Source organism: Octopus bimaculoides, chromosome 14, assembly GCF_046866305.1.
Source record: "Octopus bimaculoides isolate indiv1 chromosome 14, ASM4686630v1, whole genome shotgun sequence".
NCBI classification, from domain to species: domain Eukaryota; kingdom Metazoa; phylum Mollusca; class Cephalopoda; order Octopoda; family Octopodidae; genus Octopus; species Octopus bimaculoides.
The window spans coordinates 18,658,019-18,674,233 of NC_142941.1; the positions used below are offsets into that span (position 1 = coordinate 18,658,019).

The 16,215-nt window shown below is 35.7% G+C and overlaps 1 protein-coding gene across 1 annotated transcript in view; it reads right to left on the reverse strand.

Moving 5' to 3' along the window:
* LOC106880657 (uncharacterized) overlaps window positions 1-9,731 on the reverse strand; it is a 31,503-nt gene extending 21,772 nt beyond the window's left edge. The window contains exons 1-5 of the mRNA XM_089362471.1: window positions 9,650-9,731; window positions 7,092-7,279; window positions 4,344-4,390; window positions 3,111-3,183; window positions 1,964-1,995 (exon numbers count right to left, since the gene is read on the reverse strand). Coding sequence (XP_089218597.1) covers window positions 1,964-1,995; window positions 3,111-3,183; window positions 4,344-4,390; window positions 7,092-7,279; window positions 9,650-9,718 — 409 coding nt within the window. The 5' untranslated portion in view covers window positions 9,719-9,731. The remainder of the gene's footprint in view (window positions 1-1,963; window positions 1,996-3,110; window positions 3,184-4,343; window positions 4,391-7,091; window positions 7,280-9,649) is intronic.
* Window positions 9,732-16,215: the final 6,484 nt, after the last annotated feature.

Sequence of the window (16,215 nt, forward strand, 5' to 3'; positions counted from 1 at the left end):
TTTCTTTACTGTTATAACTTAAAATATGTAAGAAATTGTGTTGCTATGTAGCTATATATATACATATATATATATATATATATATATATATATATATATATATATATATATATAATATTAATGGTTTCTTATGAAACCAATAGATTTTATACAGGGCTGCAAGGAGAAGTGCTCAGAATAATTGAGACAAGAGTAAAATATTAGTTATAGAATAAAAACGCTGGGTTAACGACTCAACATATCACACCTTTGTTTCACCTGCTGATACCTGCTGGGTGCCTGTTATTCACTCTTGTATATACCTAACTGGTGCGGACGTGCCTATTGGTGTCTACTGTTTTTGAGTTGTAAAATGTGCCCGAGGGAGATGAAGAACTTTGTGCTTTAATTCTAAATGACGTTAAATCATTTCTGTCCTCGATTTTTAACCGACAGACTACTTTATGGTATCTCATTTCTTTATTTTATTTTACTTTATTTTAGTTCGACCTATATTATATTATATATTTGAAATTTTTATTCCTTTTATTCGTATTAATTTTTATCCGTATTAATTTTAACTTCTATGAAATGATATTTATGTGTATTGTTTTATACCTTTAACTCATTTGTATGTTATCGGTTGAAACAATATATTTGTGTATAAAAATTTTATACTATATATTCTATTTCTTGCATCTTACTTCTTATATATTTCTTATTCTTTTATTTATTATTTCTTCTTGCGTTATTTCTTCTTATTCCTTACGTTTGACGGATTATGTTGTATATCTTATATATGTTCATTGGGGGGGGGGTGATATGTTGAGTCGTTAACCCAGCGTTTTTATTCTATAACTAATGTATATATATATATATATATATATATATATATATATATATATATCAGCAATGTAACTACACACGTGCTGTTGGCAGTTTCTTTTCCTTCTTTGGACTTTTCCTTTTCTCCTTTCCAACAAAGACTTATACTCAAAACGTTAAACTCTCTCCTTTCACCAAGCATTAACCCAATACACTTCTTGTGCACATTCTCACGTTCATTGTTTTCCTCTTTTTTTTCTTTATTTATTTGAATTGCTTATTTGAATTCACTATATATAGATAAAAATGTATTTAGGGAACAAATTTGGTAACTGATCATGTTTCTCAACGGATGAAATGTTAAACAAAGCTGAGTCACATACTTAATAATTTTCTAAAAAATAAATAAAGACAAAAAAAAAATTTGCTTTTTAATTGTTTAAATAAAATACTTTTTTTCTTTTTTCCTTTTTAAAGTATCAGACATCCATATTAGAGCAGATCCTTGAACAGAACAAAAACAGTGGCATCTAATTATCTGGTAGTTGGATATGCTGAAAAGGGATACCAGACAATGATAAACTAAGAATCATGCATAGAGCTGACCAGGTCCACCAGTGCCCCCATTGCTGGTTGTCCTGTGTCAGCCCCTCTGTATACTCTAAGGTAACATCGAGCCTCTGGAGACCTTCCTTAATCATATCCAACCACATGGGACAGGGTCTGCCATGAGGCTTCTTCCAGCCTGCAGCTGCTGTGTCAAATGAGAACAGGGGCCTGATAGCATGATCTGATTTGATGGGAGGTAGAGGACATGTCCTTACCAACACGTGGTGGGAGACTGCAGGCTGATGCATGCGTGCACACAGCTCTTCATTGGAAATATGATGGTACATCACGTTTCCACTTGATAGTAGACATTATAAACCCCAGTTTGAAATTTAAAAGATAAAAACACAGATAAGAATGATATCATATATCTATGAATTAACAGGTGACAGGAGCCCCTATAGCAATGCTGCTGTCTTTTTCAGCTTCAAATTACTGTTTGTAATGTCTTATATAATTTACATTAAAATCTTAGTTAATTTATAATGAAATTACTTGGTCTAAATTGATGAAGATAGCAAATAACAGCTAGAGTAGAATGAAAGCCTACCTTTCTTTTGAGGTTTTGATGATGATTTTACACTGAAAAAAATAAAGTGAACAAAGTTAATATAGAAATAGCATCATTTCAAAAGCAACTTTTTAAACCCAGGCTTTCCTTTAGATTTTAATTTCTTTGTCTCAATGTGAAGGAAATGGCTTGTGCTCATGTCCCACACAGGTCCTCTGAGACTTGGGATTGATGCAATTAACATGTTTCCAAAGCAGCTGTGGGTTGACAGCTGCATGTAAAACATGTTCAAGGAGAGAATTCCAGAGGGCCAACAAATTGAATGCAAAGTTCTGGGTATAGAGGTTAGTGTGAGATTGTTGCACGCAATATGATGAGAGAAAGATAAATTGTAAGTGCCCAAATAGAAGTGGCACAAGACCAGCCAGCTCAGAGCAGAAACCTCGGAAAGGCAGAGAAAGGAGACAGCATGTCTAAGGGGAGAGTGTATTGATGAGTATCTTCATGCCAAACAGTCAAGTGGCCTTTATATGTGATTTAGGTCATCAGTGTGTGGAACAGCAGCATTGTTCAAGATGTCAGAATAATTCTCTATTGTAGGTTTCACCTGAAACTTGCAGAGGGCCAGTAATTGTTAGGGACTAAAGTATTTTCTGGTTCTAAATAAGAAGACCAAACATTTGCAGTAATCTTGAGGGTTTCATACAGTCAGAAACCCTCAAGATTTCATATAGCCAGAAATGTAAGGGTATAATATTTTCTTGATGCATATAATTAACATGTCCTTGTGCTATTGAAGGAGACAAGATTAGCGCAATGGCAACAGAGGATATTTTTGAAGTCTCTGTTTATAGAGTCAGTGTTGATTCGGCATAAAGTAACTAGATTATATATCAATGATGCTTGGCTGCACAAGGTGAGGGAAGAATGCTTTCTCTCCTTCTGGAGGGCATTACTGGAGGTGATAAGAAGCTTGTTGATATATAAGATGAAGAGTGGGAGAGACAAACCTGAACATTGAAATACCAGAGTTTATTGGTCACAGAGAGCTCTAGCAGTATATAGTATAAAGATTGGCAGGAAGCAATCAATCCATGAGACAAGACAGATGAAACCCATAGGTGAGCAGTTTTGCAAGTTATAAGACAGCGTTTGAAAAAAAAAATTTTTTAAAAAATCAACATACCCTTTTAGTTCATAATCTTTATCAGGTTTAATAAAGCTATTATTTTCTGTACTGGTATTCTTTTTGAAATTACCTGAAAAGAGAATAACTCATGTCATATTCACATTTAGAATTATCTAATTTAATACAGTTAAGAAAAGGTAGTAGAAGAACCAACATCTTATTTTTTTTTCTCTCTAGGAAATACCAAAATTCTTGATTGTTACTCATGTTGTACGTGATTTACAGTATGTAATTGCCTGCATGATGTGTTTGTACATGTTTAATGTATTTGCAGTTTTGTGTTATTACAAATAAAAACCTTGTAGTAAGACAAGTTAACATGGTCAAACCTATAGAGTAAAACTTTGCAAATTACTAAATAAGTTTAAGAAATAGATTGATTAAAAAACTGAAGTAATTTTCAACATTTCCTGCCCACCAGCTACTTGGTAGAGTGTGAATTAATTGCCATAAATAGAATGCTTGTTGCTATCTTTTATACAATTCAATTGGACCTAGAAAGTGTCAACTTAGTATCCATATTTTAAGGAAATAAAATGTGACTTTAGTATGCCTATTTTAAAGAAATAAAAAGCTTAGCATATCAATCTGTTGCAGTTATTGCCAACAACTACAAACCAGACCTGAAAATAGAAACCCTAATCAAGTACTAATCTCATATTCTGAACTTTTGGGGTTTGAAGCATCCAAATTATAATCCATTAGAAGCAACAACTCACCATTGTTTTAACATCCACTTTTCTGTGATTACATGGGTTAGACAGAATGCATTGAGGCAGATTTTCTTCAGCTGGATGCCCTACCTATCATCAAGTAAGATAGTATTCTCCCATAGCCAGACACATTTTCACAGATTGGAAATCAATGACACTGCTTGTATGATGGTGATGCTCATTTACAATGATCATGTGATGCCAAGAGAAGGAGAGACAAAGATCGCCGTCTTGGTATACATAAACACAAATAGAATTTCTTTCTGTTTCCATCAACAAAATTCACTTATAAGGCTTTGGTCAGCTTTGGATTATAGTAGAGGACACTTGCTTTCGTCACTATGCAGTAGGACTGAACCTGAAACCATGTGGTCGGGAAGAAAACCTCTTAACCGCATAGCCTGCACTTTCATTTACAATAATTTGTTTGAGATTTAACAAAGAAATTAATAAGATATAATAAAAAACACCAAAGCAAAACCAAAGACATTACAGGAAATATAAAATACTAACTTACTTTTAAATTGTGGTGATATAACATCCACTAAAATATTTGGTATATTCCTGAAAAGTTCATTAAAGAGAAAAAACAAGCATTACAATTACTTCAATGTACTGATAATATAGACAAAGGGATTATTTTACAACTAATCAATGATTTTAAATGACATTGTGATGCAAAAAAAAAAATTTTTTAATCAAGAATTTAATATTTTAAAATAATGATTTTCTAAATGCATCTTAGGTTAAACTAACTTAGTTTTGTGTCATCCCCACCACCTACCACCACATGTTGGCAGTACCAAGTCCATGTTTCATTACCATATAAAACTGAAGGCTATAGTAGAAGACATTTACCCATGGCACCACGCAGTGGGATAGATATGCAACCAAATGGCTGCAAAGTGAACATTTTTAACAAGCACCTATGCTTGTGCCTTATTGTATATTAGCAGTCTTTTGGCCTTTTTGTTCAAGCTCATTAGTTAACATAATTTCTTGTTTACTGTGCTGAAGCTATTGTTTATGACATTGTTAATTAGTACACTGATGACACTATGTAACAAAACTTTAATTTTTTATTTTGTCTTTGGTCAGTAAGTGTTATTTCCTATTTGCTTCTTTCTAGAAATCAAAGAAAATTACTATTCCCTTCAAACTTTACTTTTGTCATCTGGACATCAATGTTTTCAAACTGACCTATTTTCCATTACATTTCAGACAAATTCAGTGCTGAGTTGCTGAAGCAGAAATATCGATAGAGCAAATATTCTGCTTAATATCACAGATTTGCTTGTCAGTTGCTTGACCGTAACCACTTGAGCGTTTCCCTTAGTGACTGACAATATGTGCATCTCTGATCACGAGCAGGAGTAGTGGGGGAGCATCCAAACCATGTGTTGAGAGGGATTCTTTAGGGTTTGAATAAATGTAACAAAAGCAAATTTTGAAGAAAATGCTAACCATTTTTCGTTCTTTCTAGGCGTAAGCAACTAGGAAATAATAACTGCCACCCAAGGACAAAAATTGGGTAACACAGTGTAATCGTTGACGAAGCCTTTGACGAATACCCCACACTCCAATGACTGCTGTACTCAACAATATCCAAATGATTGCAGAAACAACCAAAGTGGTTAAGTAACTTCCATCCATCCATTTCTGCTGCTAATTATTCCTGGGAAGGTTAGAGTGCTTAGGCATCTTCTCCATAGGGGTCCTATCAGAAACAACTGTCATTAAACTTTCCTGTTGGATTCCCAAAAATAACCAACTGTGATTGTGGATATTATCCAACCATCTCACTTGTGGTCTACCCCTAAGTCTCTCACCACTTGACTCAGCTTGAAAAATCTGTTTTGCAATCCTTTCCTGCAGCATTCTAACCAAATATCCATAGTACCAGAGCTGTGGTTTCCCAATGTGAGACTCCCTGATCTCCAAGTTATGCATCTGTATATGTAACATTATCCCAGAGATCCATTGGAATATATCCCTCTTCATTCTTATTGGTAAGATCTTTGCCAAAGTTATTAACCATCTTACCCTCACCTTCCCAGAAACTCAATGTGGATCAGATCTGGCACTGACAATATGTTTGTATAGTGTAGTTGTAGTTAAAGAATTCACTTTGCAATGGCTGATTTCAGATCAATTTCACTAAGCAACACTATAGGATAAATCCAATAGATAATTATATCCATATGTACATGAACATAATAGCAGAGACAAAAACCTAAGATATATACATGTATTTAATTAGTTAAAAATTTCCCTCTTGGTAGGAGAAAGAAAACAAAAGCTTAGCAGTAAATCTTAATGACTTTTAAAGAAGGGGAGATAATTTCAAGACCATTTTTATGGTTAGGGAAAAATCTGAGCTTTGATAGCAGACCAGGTGATAATTAAGGACACGATCATTGGGTGGCTATGGTAACAAAACTGAAACCGTCTTGGAAAGAAACAACTGATGATAAAACATGAACACATCACTACTGGACAGTAAACTCCAGAGAATGGAGTGTAAACACAATCCACAATCACCCATTAGGAAAAGTGATACTGACAGTTGATTTTGCACTTGCAATGATCCATACTGGAGTGTTATCAGAGCACTCATTTTAGCAACCTGCAATTTGAAGCAAACACTGAAGACTACTGTCAAAGGCATTGTGTTGTATGATAATACCTATCCTCATGTTAGTTTGTTTTTACTTTGTTGAAATCTACAAGAAACCAAAATTTAAAATATTGGAACATCCTTTACATAGTCCTGATTTTGCTCCTTCAAGGTTATCACCAGTTTGCTCCACTCAAAGCCTCAAGAGGCCATCTATTTGCTAACTGAAACTAGTAAAAGAATATAAAACACTTGGAAATGGTTCCATTTAGGAATCAATAAAATTGAGAGAAAAAAAAAAAAAAAATTCAAAATTATAGATTATCCATAAGTTACTCAATTTCAGTCACACTATTTAAGTGGCAAGCTGGCAGAATTGTTAGCATGCCAGGCAAAATGCTTAGCAGCATTTTGAACACTAATGTTCTGAGTTCAAATTCTGCCAAGGTCAACTTTGACTTTCATATTTCAGGGTCAATAAAATAACTGCCAGTTGAGCGTTGGAGTTGATGTAATTGACTTATCCTGTACCTCAAAATTTCTGGCTTTACACCAAAATTTGAAACCGATTTTAACCACCATACACCAACAGGACTTAAAATACATTAAAAAAAAAGGAAAAAAAAAAAGAAAAAAAAAAGCACTCACTGTTTTGTCATCAACTTCTTCTTCCTTGGCTTCTCGTTGGGAACTATTTTGACAGGAGATTGTTCCACAGAGCAAGTAATTTCCAATACAGAAAAACCAGACTCACAGTTGGAAGGAGCTTCCAAATGAGAACTGACGTCAAAAATTTCAACTTTTCTATTCTCTTTGGAAGAATCACAACCCTTGACCTAAAAATTAAGACAAAACAATAAAACAATCATTACATTAACAGTGTTTTAGCTTGTTAAATAACTTATCTCAAATAAAAATTAGCACATGCTATTAAAAATAAATAAAGGTATCAGTTGTTTTTTAGAAGCTTGCTTTGTAACCATATGGTTTTGGGTTCAATCTCAATGCACAGACCTTGGGCAAATGTCTTCTACTATCAGCCTAATAAATGACTTGTGAGTGAATTTGGTAGACAGAAACTGTGTGGAAGCCTGCTCTGTGTGTGAGTGTGTGTATTTTATATATATATATATACTAGCATACCTGTGTCGGCAGTTTACTTAATGATAGAAAACGGCACATCAATACAATGGGGAAAACCATTAATAAATGTTAGCAATCTAGTAAATATATACACACACACACACACACACACACACACGCATGTATGTACATATATATACATTTATAAGAGTGAATGTGTGGAGGCGCAATGGCCCAGTGGTTAGGGCAGCGGACTCGCGGTCATAGGATCGCGGTTTCAATTCCCAGACCGGGCGTTGTGAGTGTTTATTGAGCGAAAACACCATGAGGCTCTGGCAGGGGATGGTGGCGAACCCTGCTGTACTCTTTCACCACAACTTTCTCTTATTTCCTGTTTCTGTTGTGCCTGTAATTCAAAGGGTCGGCCATGTCACACTGTGTCACGCTGAATATCCCTGAGAGCTACGTTAAGGATACACGTGTCTGTGGAGTGCTCAGCCACTTGCACGTTAATTTCACGAGCAGGCTAATTTTATTCAAGGGAAAAGATCCCATTACACCGCTAGAATATGTTGTTTATATTTCATAGCAGTAAATCTTTTCACCTAAATAGACGTCAGTGATTGGTTGAAATTACCGAAATACGATAATTTTTTACATGAAATAACTTCGAATACAAAAATTTTTGTCTGTTCTATAACACAAAATATAGAAATATATGAAGTTTGAAAGTGTTTCGGTACCAAAAACACTACATAAAACATAAATGAAAAGTGGTGCCCGTCAATTCAGAAAGATCCATAAAGTCACTAGACCGGAACTTTTCAAACCATTAACATAGTGTGCTCGTTAACCACATCTTCACTAAACGCCTCATTGATGTTTCAAGCTGTCTGGAATGCACTGGTTTCACAACAGAACTCATATTCATAAACAACATGAATTTTTGATCTATCCAAGGGTTCACAAAAATTGATTTACATGAGAAAACTCAATATAATCAGACATCATGAACTGCATTTCAGAAAGTGATGATGTGACTCTTCAACATTGTAAAACAAAGAATTGTCAGGATAAAACATAAGAGTTAACGACTGTCAAACATGGTGCATAAGAAAATCGGACATTTCATTCTTAATAACCTGATAACATGCAATTTTGATGGAAAACTTTAATTTAGGTTATCTTAGAACAAGAAGCTTGTATCATAGAACTTGGGGCAGTTTTGGGCAGGCTGCTATCAAAAGGTTAAATTGTCCTACATTCATAATCATCTAACGTTTGTTTTCCATGCTGGCAGGAGTTGGAATGTTTGACAGGAGCTGGCTAGACAGAAGACTACACCAGGCTTCACAGTCTATTTTGGCATGGCTTTTATAGCTGGATGCCCTTCCTAACACCAACCACATTACAGAGTGGACAGTGCTTTTTACGTGGCACTAGTGAGGTCTATTTTGGCATGGTTTTTACAGCTGGATGTCCTTCCAAATGCCAACCTCTTTACAGTGTGGACTGAATGTCTTTTTTTTATGTGGTACCAGCACTGGTGGTGTCAGCAAGTAACTTGTAAGACAAAGATCCTTTGAGAGGTGGGACATTGGAGGAAGTGGCTTAGTGCTAGGTGATGAGAGGTTAGAGTGTGACAGAGGACAGTTATAAAAGGCGGCGACCTGGCAGAAACTTTAGCACACCGGGCGAAATGTTTAGCGGTATTTCGTCTGCCGTTACGTTCTGAGTTCAAATTCTGCCGAGGTCGACTATGCCTTTCAACCTTTCGGGGTCGATAAATTAAGTACCAGTTACACACTGGGGATCGATGTAATCGACTTAATCCCTTAGTATGTCCTTCTTTGTCCCCTCTATGTTTAGCCCCTTGTGGGCAATAAAGAAATAAGAGGGACAGTTATTAAAACAAGAATTTTATTTAATTCATTTTGTTGTTGTAAATTTATAATCTTTAAAAAATTTTTTTAATGTAAATGTAGATATTTTCCATTTCAGGAATTGCATCCAGGTTGCTTGTGTGTGATCCTAAAGCTAATGGAAAAAGATCTACACTTTCTCCGTTACTGTTAGTGGGAAAAGATCCCTACCAAAATCAAATCAAATATACTTTTCTATACCTGGTGTTCATCAAAATCAGATAGATCCAGGTCCACAAGACGATGTGGGGACAAAGTAGTACTATCCATACTACGTTCAGAACTGAAAGAGAAAGAAGAGAAAAGAAACATAAGTACAATGGCAATGCATATAGAGACAATACAGTGATACACTATAACATGACATGGTAAATTATACTGTTTTGTGGTGTAATGGAATCAATAATTATCATTAGTTAAGACAAAACAAAACACTTATAACAGTGGCAATGTTTTTTTTTAGTGTATTAACCCTTTTGTTACCAATTGTTTTTATAAGTTTTGAATTAAAATCTTTCTCCAAACCTTAGTCACAATTTATGTTCCTAACACTAGCTAAATGATAACTAAGTTATTTTACTAAATTCTTTGTTATATTTAAAGTAATTCAAAGAAACACAGAGCATCTCAAAATAAATACGGTAACAAAAGGGTTAAGTATATTCTCTTTGTGTTAAGAAAAATAATATACATGTAACATGATTGAGAATTGCGGCTAAACACAAATAAATGCAGATATAAGAATTTCATGGACAAAGCAGATATAACTGAAAAAGGCAGACAAATGTGACAACAGACCTTGACATTCATGAATAAGTCAATAATAATGATCACCATCACTACTACTACCACCACCACCACCATCATGCATCTGTTTTCTATGCTAGCATGGGTAACATGGTTTGATTGGAGCTGGCAAGCTGTAGAGCTACACAGGGCTCCAGTCTGCTTTGGTTTCTACAGATGGATGCCCTTCTTAATGTCAACCACCCAACAGAATGTACTGGGGACCCTCTTACAGGTTACCAGCAATGGGTGCCTTTTATGTGTCACCGATAATAATAATTCTTTCTACTATAAGCACAAGGCATGAACTTGGTGGGAGGAAGCTAGTCAATTAAATCAACCCCAGTGCGCAACTGGTACTTATTTTATCAACCCCCAAAAGGATGAAAGGCAAAGTGGACCTTGGCAACATTTGAGTCTAAAGCTGGAAAAGCCACTGAGCACATTTTCCAATCCTCAAACAATTCTGTCAGCTGACTGCCTTCATAATGAAGGCAATCATTGGTATGCTGGACAAAATGCTTAACAGCTTTTCTTCTGGCTTTGCATCCTGAGTTCAAATTCTGTCACGGTCAACTTTGCAGTCCATCCTTTCAAGGAGGTCAATAAAATAAAATACCAATTGAGTACTGTGGTCAATGTAATTGACTAGTTCCATCATCCAAAATCTCAGGCCTTGTGCCTATAGCAGAAAAGGGAGTGGGGGGGGGGGGGGAACTATCATAGGTACAAGGCCACACTTTTTTGTGAGGAGAGGGTGATGCTATCAATCAAATCAATTTGAATACTTAATGTCCCACCTCCGTTCCACCCATAAGGATGGAAGGTAAAATTGACTTTGGTAAGAATTTAACTCAGAATGTAGAGACACTTTACATCATGAGGTCAAGTCCTACCAAGGTTAACCATACCTTTCATCCATCTCGGGTCAATAAACAAAGTGCTGGTTTAAATATTGGAGTAGATTTAATTGACTGGAGTTGGTGTTTTCCAGGTTTCTAAGTGCACGACACTATGAGTGAAAATTCCAAGCAAATCTTAGTGTTTCATATGCTTTAACTCTTTAGCATTCAGATTACTGTCAAATGTAATAATTGCTTATTCACATTGTTTCAAATTAACCCTTTAGTATTCAAAATGGCCATGCCCAAGCCAAATATTGTTTTCTGTTCAAACTAGCCAGATCTAGTTTCTCACACCTACTCTACATTGTCTTTCTAAAATTAAGCAATCATACTGGTTTCACATTTTGGCATAAGGCCAGTAATTTTGAGTGCTCAACTGGTACTTATTTTATGGACCCCAAGTGGATCGAAGGCAAAGTTGACCTTGGTGGAATTTAAACTCAGAATGTAAAAACAAAAATTAAATAATCATATTGAAATCTATAAGCTATAAGATAATTCAAGACTAATTCAAAACAATGTGAATAAAGGGTTAATCATGCATTATCTCATAGCTTCAAGATTTCAATGATGATGATCATCATCATTGTTTAATGTCTGCTTTCCATGCTAGCATGGGTTGGACGATTTGACTGAGGACTGGTGAGTCAGATGGCTACAATGACATTGTATGACAGGCTAGATCTGGTCAGTTTGTAGAAAATACGGGTAGAATATTTGGATGTGATATGGCTGATTTAAATGGTGTATGAGGTTATGAAGCCCAACAACTACAGAATTCCTGTAAGGAGCAGCAGTAACGAAGTATTATTAGCTTTGAAAGACATTAGGTCTGGTGCAGTAGAACAGAGATGCAAGGTCACCGTTTTGAGGACAGGGTTCAATTGATTATACCGAATACATATTTTATGAACTTCTGCAGAATTTGAAATCAGAATGCAAAAAGACAATGAAATTCAGAACATTTCATCCATCACTCTACCAACTTGATGATAGGATGTATGTACTTGATGTGCTTAAATATGACAAACTTTGTTGATCCTGATGATAATATTCATGAAGTTGACAGAATCCTTCAAGATGAGAGCTAAACAGGCATTGTGTGTTACTACAGGAGAGGGTAGGAAATTATCTACACTGCAAGAAACCTTAATTTCTTTGGATGAATATGCTTTAAGCTAGTGCTCTGCAACTGGTATACCACAAGATGATGCTAGGTGTACCACAGAGTAACCTGGATATAGTTTTTTTTTTCCCTATACTTTTAGTTTAGGTGTGCCACTGAATTTTGAAAAGAATGTAAGTGTGCTGCAAGTGAACAAAGGTTGCGGAGCACTGCTCTAAGCACATAAATTATGATACTAGAAAAATAAAAGGAAAATGGGGGATGTGTCAATATGTGAGCACGGCCACCATTTTTTTTCCAAATTAAATTTTGATGTAATCATAATCTACACCAACTGAAAGATATTTGTAGAAAATTTAATTAAATATAATCCATTTCCATTTTACTGAAAGTCATGAGGAAACACAGGTGGGGTGAAGGGCACACTTGAGTAGGCATTTTTTATCATTTATTTGTTCCAGTCACTAGACTGCAACCAAGCTGGGGCACCATTTTTGAAGAATTTTAGTATAACAAATCAACCTCAGAGCTTTTGTTTTTGTGAAGCTGAACCACTAAATTACAGGGACATAAATACACCAACACCAGTTGTCAAGGTGGTAAGGGACAAAGACACACAGAAGTTTTAGTCGAATGAATGGACCCCGGGTATTTGTTTTTCAAGCATGGTACTAATTCTATCAGTCTCCTTTGTCAAACCACTAGGCTATGGGAACGTAAACACACTAATGTCAGTTGTCAAGCAGTGTGTGCGGGGGGGGGGGGGTTTTCTTTCAGTTTGTGTCTATCAAACCCACTTACAAGGTTTTGGTCGGCTCAAGGTTATAGTAGAAGACACTTGCCTGAGGTGCCATGCAGTGGGACTGAACCCAGATGCCAAAAATTAGTTCAACCTTCTTAACCACCATCCTACTGTTCTGCCTTCCAACTTCTCAAAGTTCGTAATTTTCCGAACCTCACTGCCCTCTTTTCAACTGACCTAGTCCTAGAGACTAACTTCACCACCGCTCACCTTTACTTTAATTTCCTAACACCTCTTCCAACACAACCCAGTTTACTACACCTAACAAATTACCCCGTTTCTCTTCTCAGTCAACAACTGTGATGTTGGCATAGTTTTCTCTCTCTCAAGAACAAGCATCTTCTCGCAATAAACTACCAGTCTTTTATGGATTAGCTTTGGCCAACAAGTTTCTCTTTGAATACCAAATTTACTTTTCCCATCATAGATAAAGGAATTTGTGTGGAGAAAAAAGTGGTTTTCACATTTTTGTGTAAAGTTATAGACGATTATCAACTGTAATTCATTTGTGCTTTTTATCATAAATTACATTAAACTGTGATAGCATTTTGAAACAAGCACTTCCATTACTTTTTCTCCCTAAAATTTCTAAATGCTTATGGGTTAAATTTATAGGGTTTTTTTTAAGTACTGGAAATTGCGATTCTGTCAATCCACCCATTTTATTGCAGCCAGTTGTAACAAGTTCACTTTTGACTAGAAAAAATTCTTTTATGTATTGTATTCAAGGTAGATAATGATTCTGGAAGAAAATTTTCCCCATCCTTTTGTTTCGGACTCTGAAAAAGGTAATTTTATTTTTTTTAACTTAGGCAGAATTCTAGTTCAAGCACTCCATTATAACTCCTCATAACTTTTTTATTTTTTGGAATCTTCAGAAAAATGTTGCTAATGTCCATATTTTAAAACTATGATTTAAAAAAAAGAAAAAAAAAAATCGAGAAAGAATGGAAATTAAGCATGTGCTAAAACCCCTAATAACTTTTTTTATTTTTACGAATTTTTATAAAACTTTTCCGATTCTGTCTTCTGCATAATGGAATTGATACAATTATGCAAAAAAATTTTTTTGACCCCCCCCCCCCCTACGCACAGTAAGGCCCAATGTTCGAAGGTCATGCCTCATCACCTCATCCCAGGTCTTCCTGGGTCTACCTCTTCCACAGATTCCCTCAACTGCTAGGGTGTGGCACTTTTTCACACAGCTATCCTCATCCATTCTTGCCACATGTCCATACCAGCGCAATCGTCTCTCTTACACACCACAACTGATGCTTCTTAGGGTCAACTTTTCTCTCAAGGTACTTACCCTCTCTAGTATGCACACTAAATAATTTGAATCTATTTCAAAACGGGGGCACCAGTTTTCATTTATGTTTTATGTAGTGTTTTTGATACCGAAAGACTTTCAAACTTCGTATACTTATCTATTTTGTGTTATAGAACAGAAAAAAATGTTTGTATTCAAATTTATTTCATGTAAAAAATTGTCTTATTTCGATAATTTCTACTAATCACTGACGTCTATTCAGTTGAAAACAGTTAGCGCTGTAACGGTGTATATCGTATTAATCCCCTAACCCTAACCCTAACACTAACTCTAGAATCCAAACTCTAAAATTGTTACACACATAGATACGAACAGCGTAATTTATTATATAAACAATATATGCGTATAAATTACGACTAAACCGGATGAGATATGTCACAGGGAATAACATTTTTATGACCGCCCAGCAGTAACTCTATTCAGCTGAATAGACGTCAGTGATTGGTTGAAATTACAGAAATACGACAACTTTAACATGGAATAGCTTGCGATGTACGTTTTTTTTGTTAAGAAGACTAAGAGTAAAAGATGTTTTATATGACACATTCTACCAGTGTCCCAAGTTTCAAAGTGTTACGTTAAGAAAATACAGGTGCCCCCGTTTTAAAATAGATCCAATAATTTTTTAACATTTATGGAAAACAGTCGGTCAAACTAAAACGTTCCCTCGCGAAAGGGGGGACGGGGAGAGGACACGGAACATTCACATCTAAACTATAGTGTTTGATCCGAGCTGAAAAACGAAAAAAAATTAGTGTAATAGGTGTAAAACAACTTGCTGGGAACGAATATGAAAATAAAAAATGCGCGCTCGCGACGGAGAGGGCTCGGAACATTCACATCCTGAATGTTCCGAGTCCTCTCCCCACCCACCCCTTTCGCGAGCGCGCGTTTTATTTTTCATATTCGTTGAGAGCAAGTTGTTTTACATATATTACACTATTTTTATTTTGTTTCTTGGCTCCGGTGAAAATCGCATTTTCGAAATTTCCAAATGTTATCGCAGTTTTGTGAGATTTGGCTGTTATTTCTAGTATGTGGATAGCCGGCTTGAAGGCCTGAGGGTATCTTTTACTCTTTTACTTGTTTCAGTCATTTGACTGCGGCCATGCTGGAGCACCGCCTTTAGTCGAGCAAATCGAACCCCAGGACTTATTCTTTGGAAGCCTAGTACTTATTCTATCGGTCTCTTTTGCCGAACCGCTAAGTTACGGGGACATAAACACACCAGCATCGGTTCTCAAGCGATGTTGGGGGGATAAACACAGAAACACACACATATATATATATACATATATACGACGGGCTTCTTTCAGTTTCCCGTCTACCAAATCCACTCACAATGCTTTGGTCGGCCCAGGCTATAGTAGAAGACACTTGCCCAAGGTGCCACGCAGTGGGACTGAACCCGGAACCATGTGGTTGGTAAGCGAGCTATTTACCACACAGCACTCCCGCACCTATGTATATCATTTTTTTCTTGTTGAAAAATTGAAATTTTGCAAAAAATTTTTTTTTCAGAATCGTAATCTTCGTATTTTTCTACGTATTTCACAAAAAAAAAAAAAAAAAAAAAAAAAAAAAAAATTAAGGGGACGAATTGAAATTTTGAAAATGGGATTTTTGAAAGACCGAAATCTCTCTCTCTCTCTCTCTCTCTCTCTCTCTCTCTCTCTCTCTCTTCTCTCTCTCTCTCTCTCTCTCTCTCTCTCTCTCTCTCTCTCTCTCTCTCTCTCTCTCTCTCTCTCTCTCTCTCTATATATATATATATATATATATATATATATATATATCTATATATCTATATCTATATATATG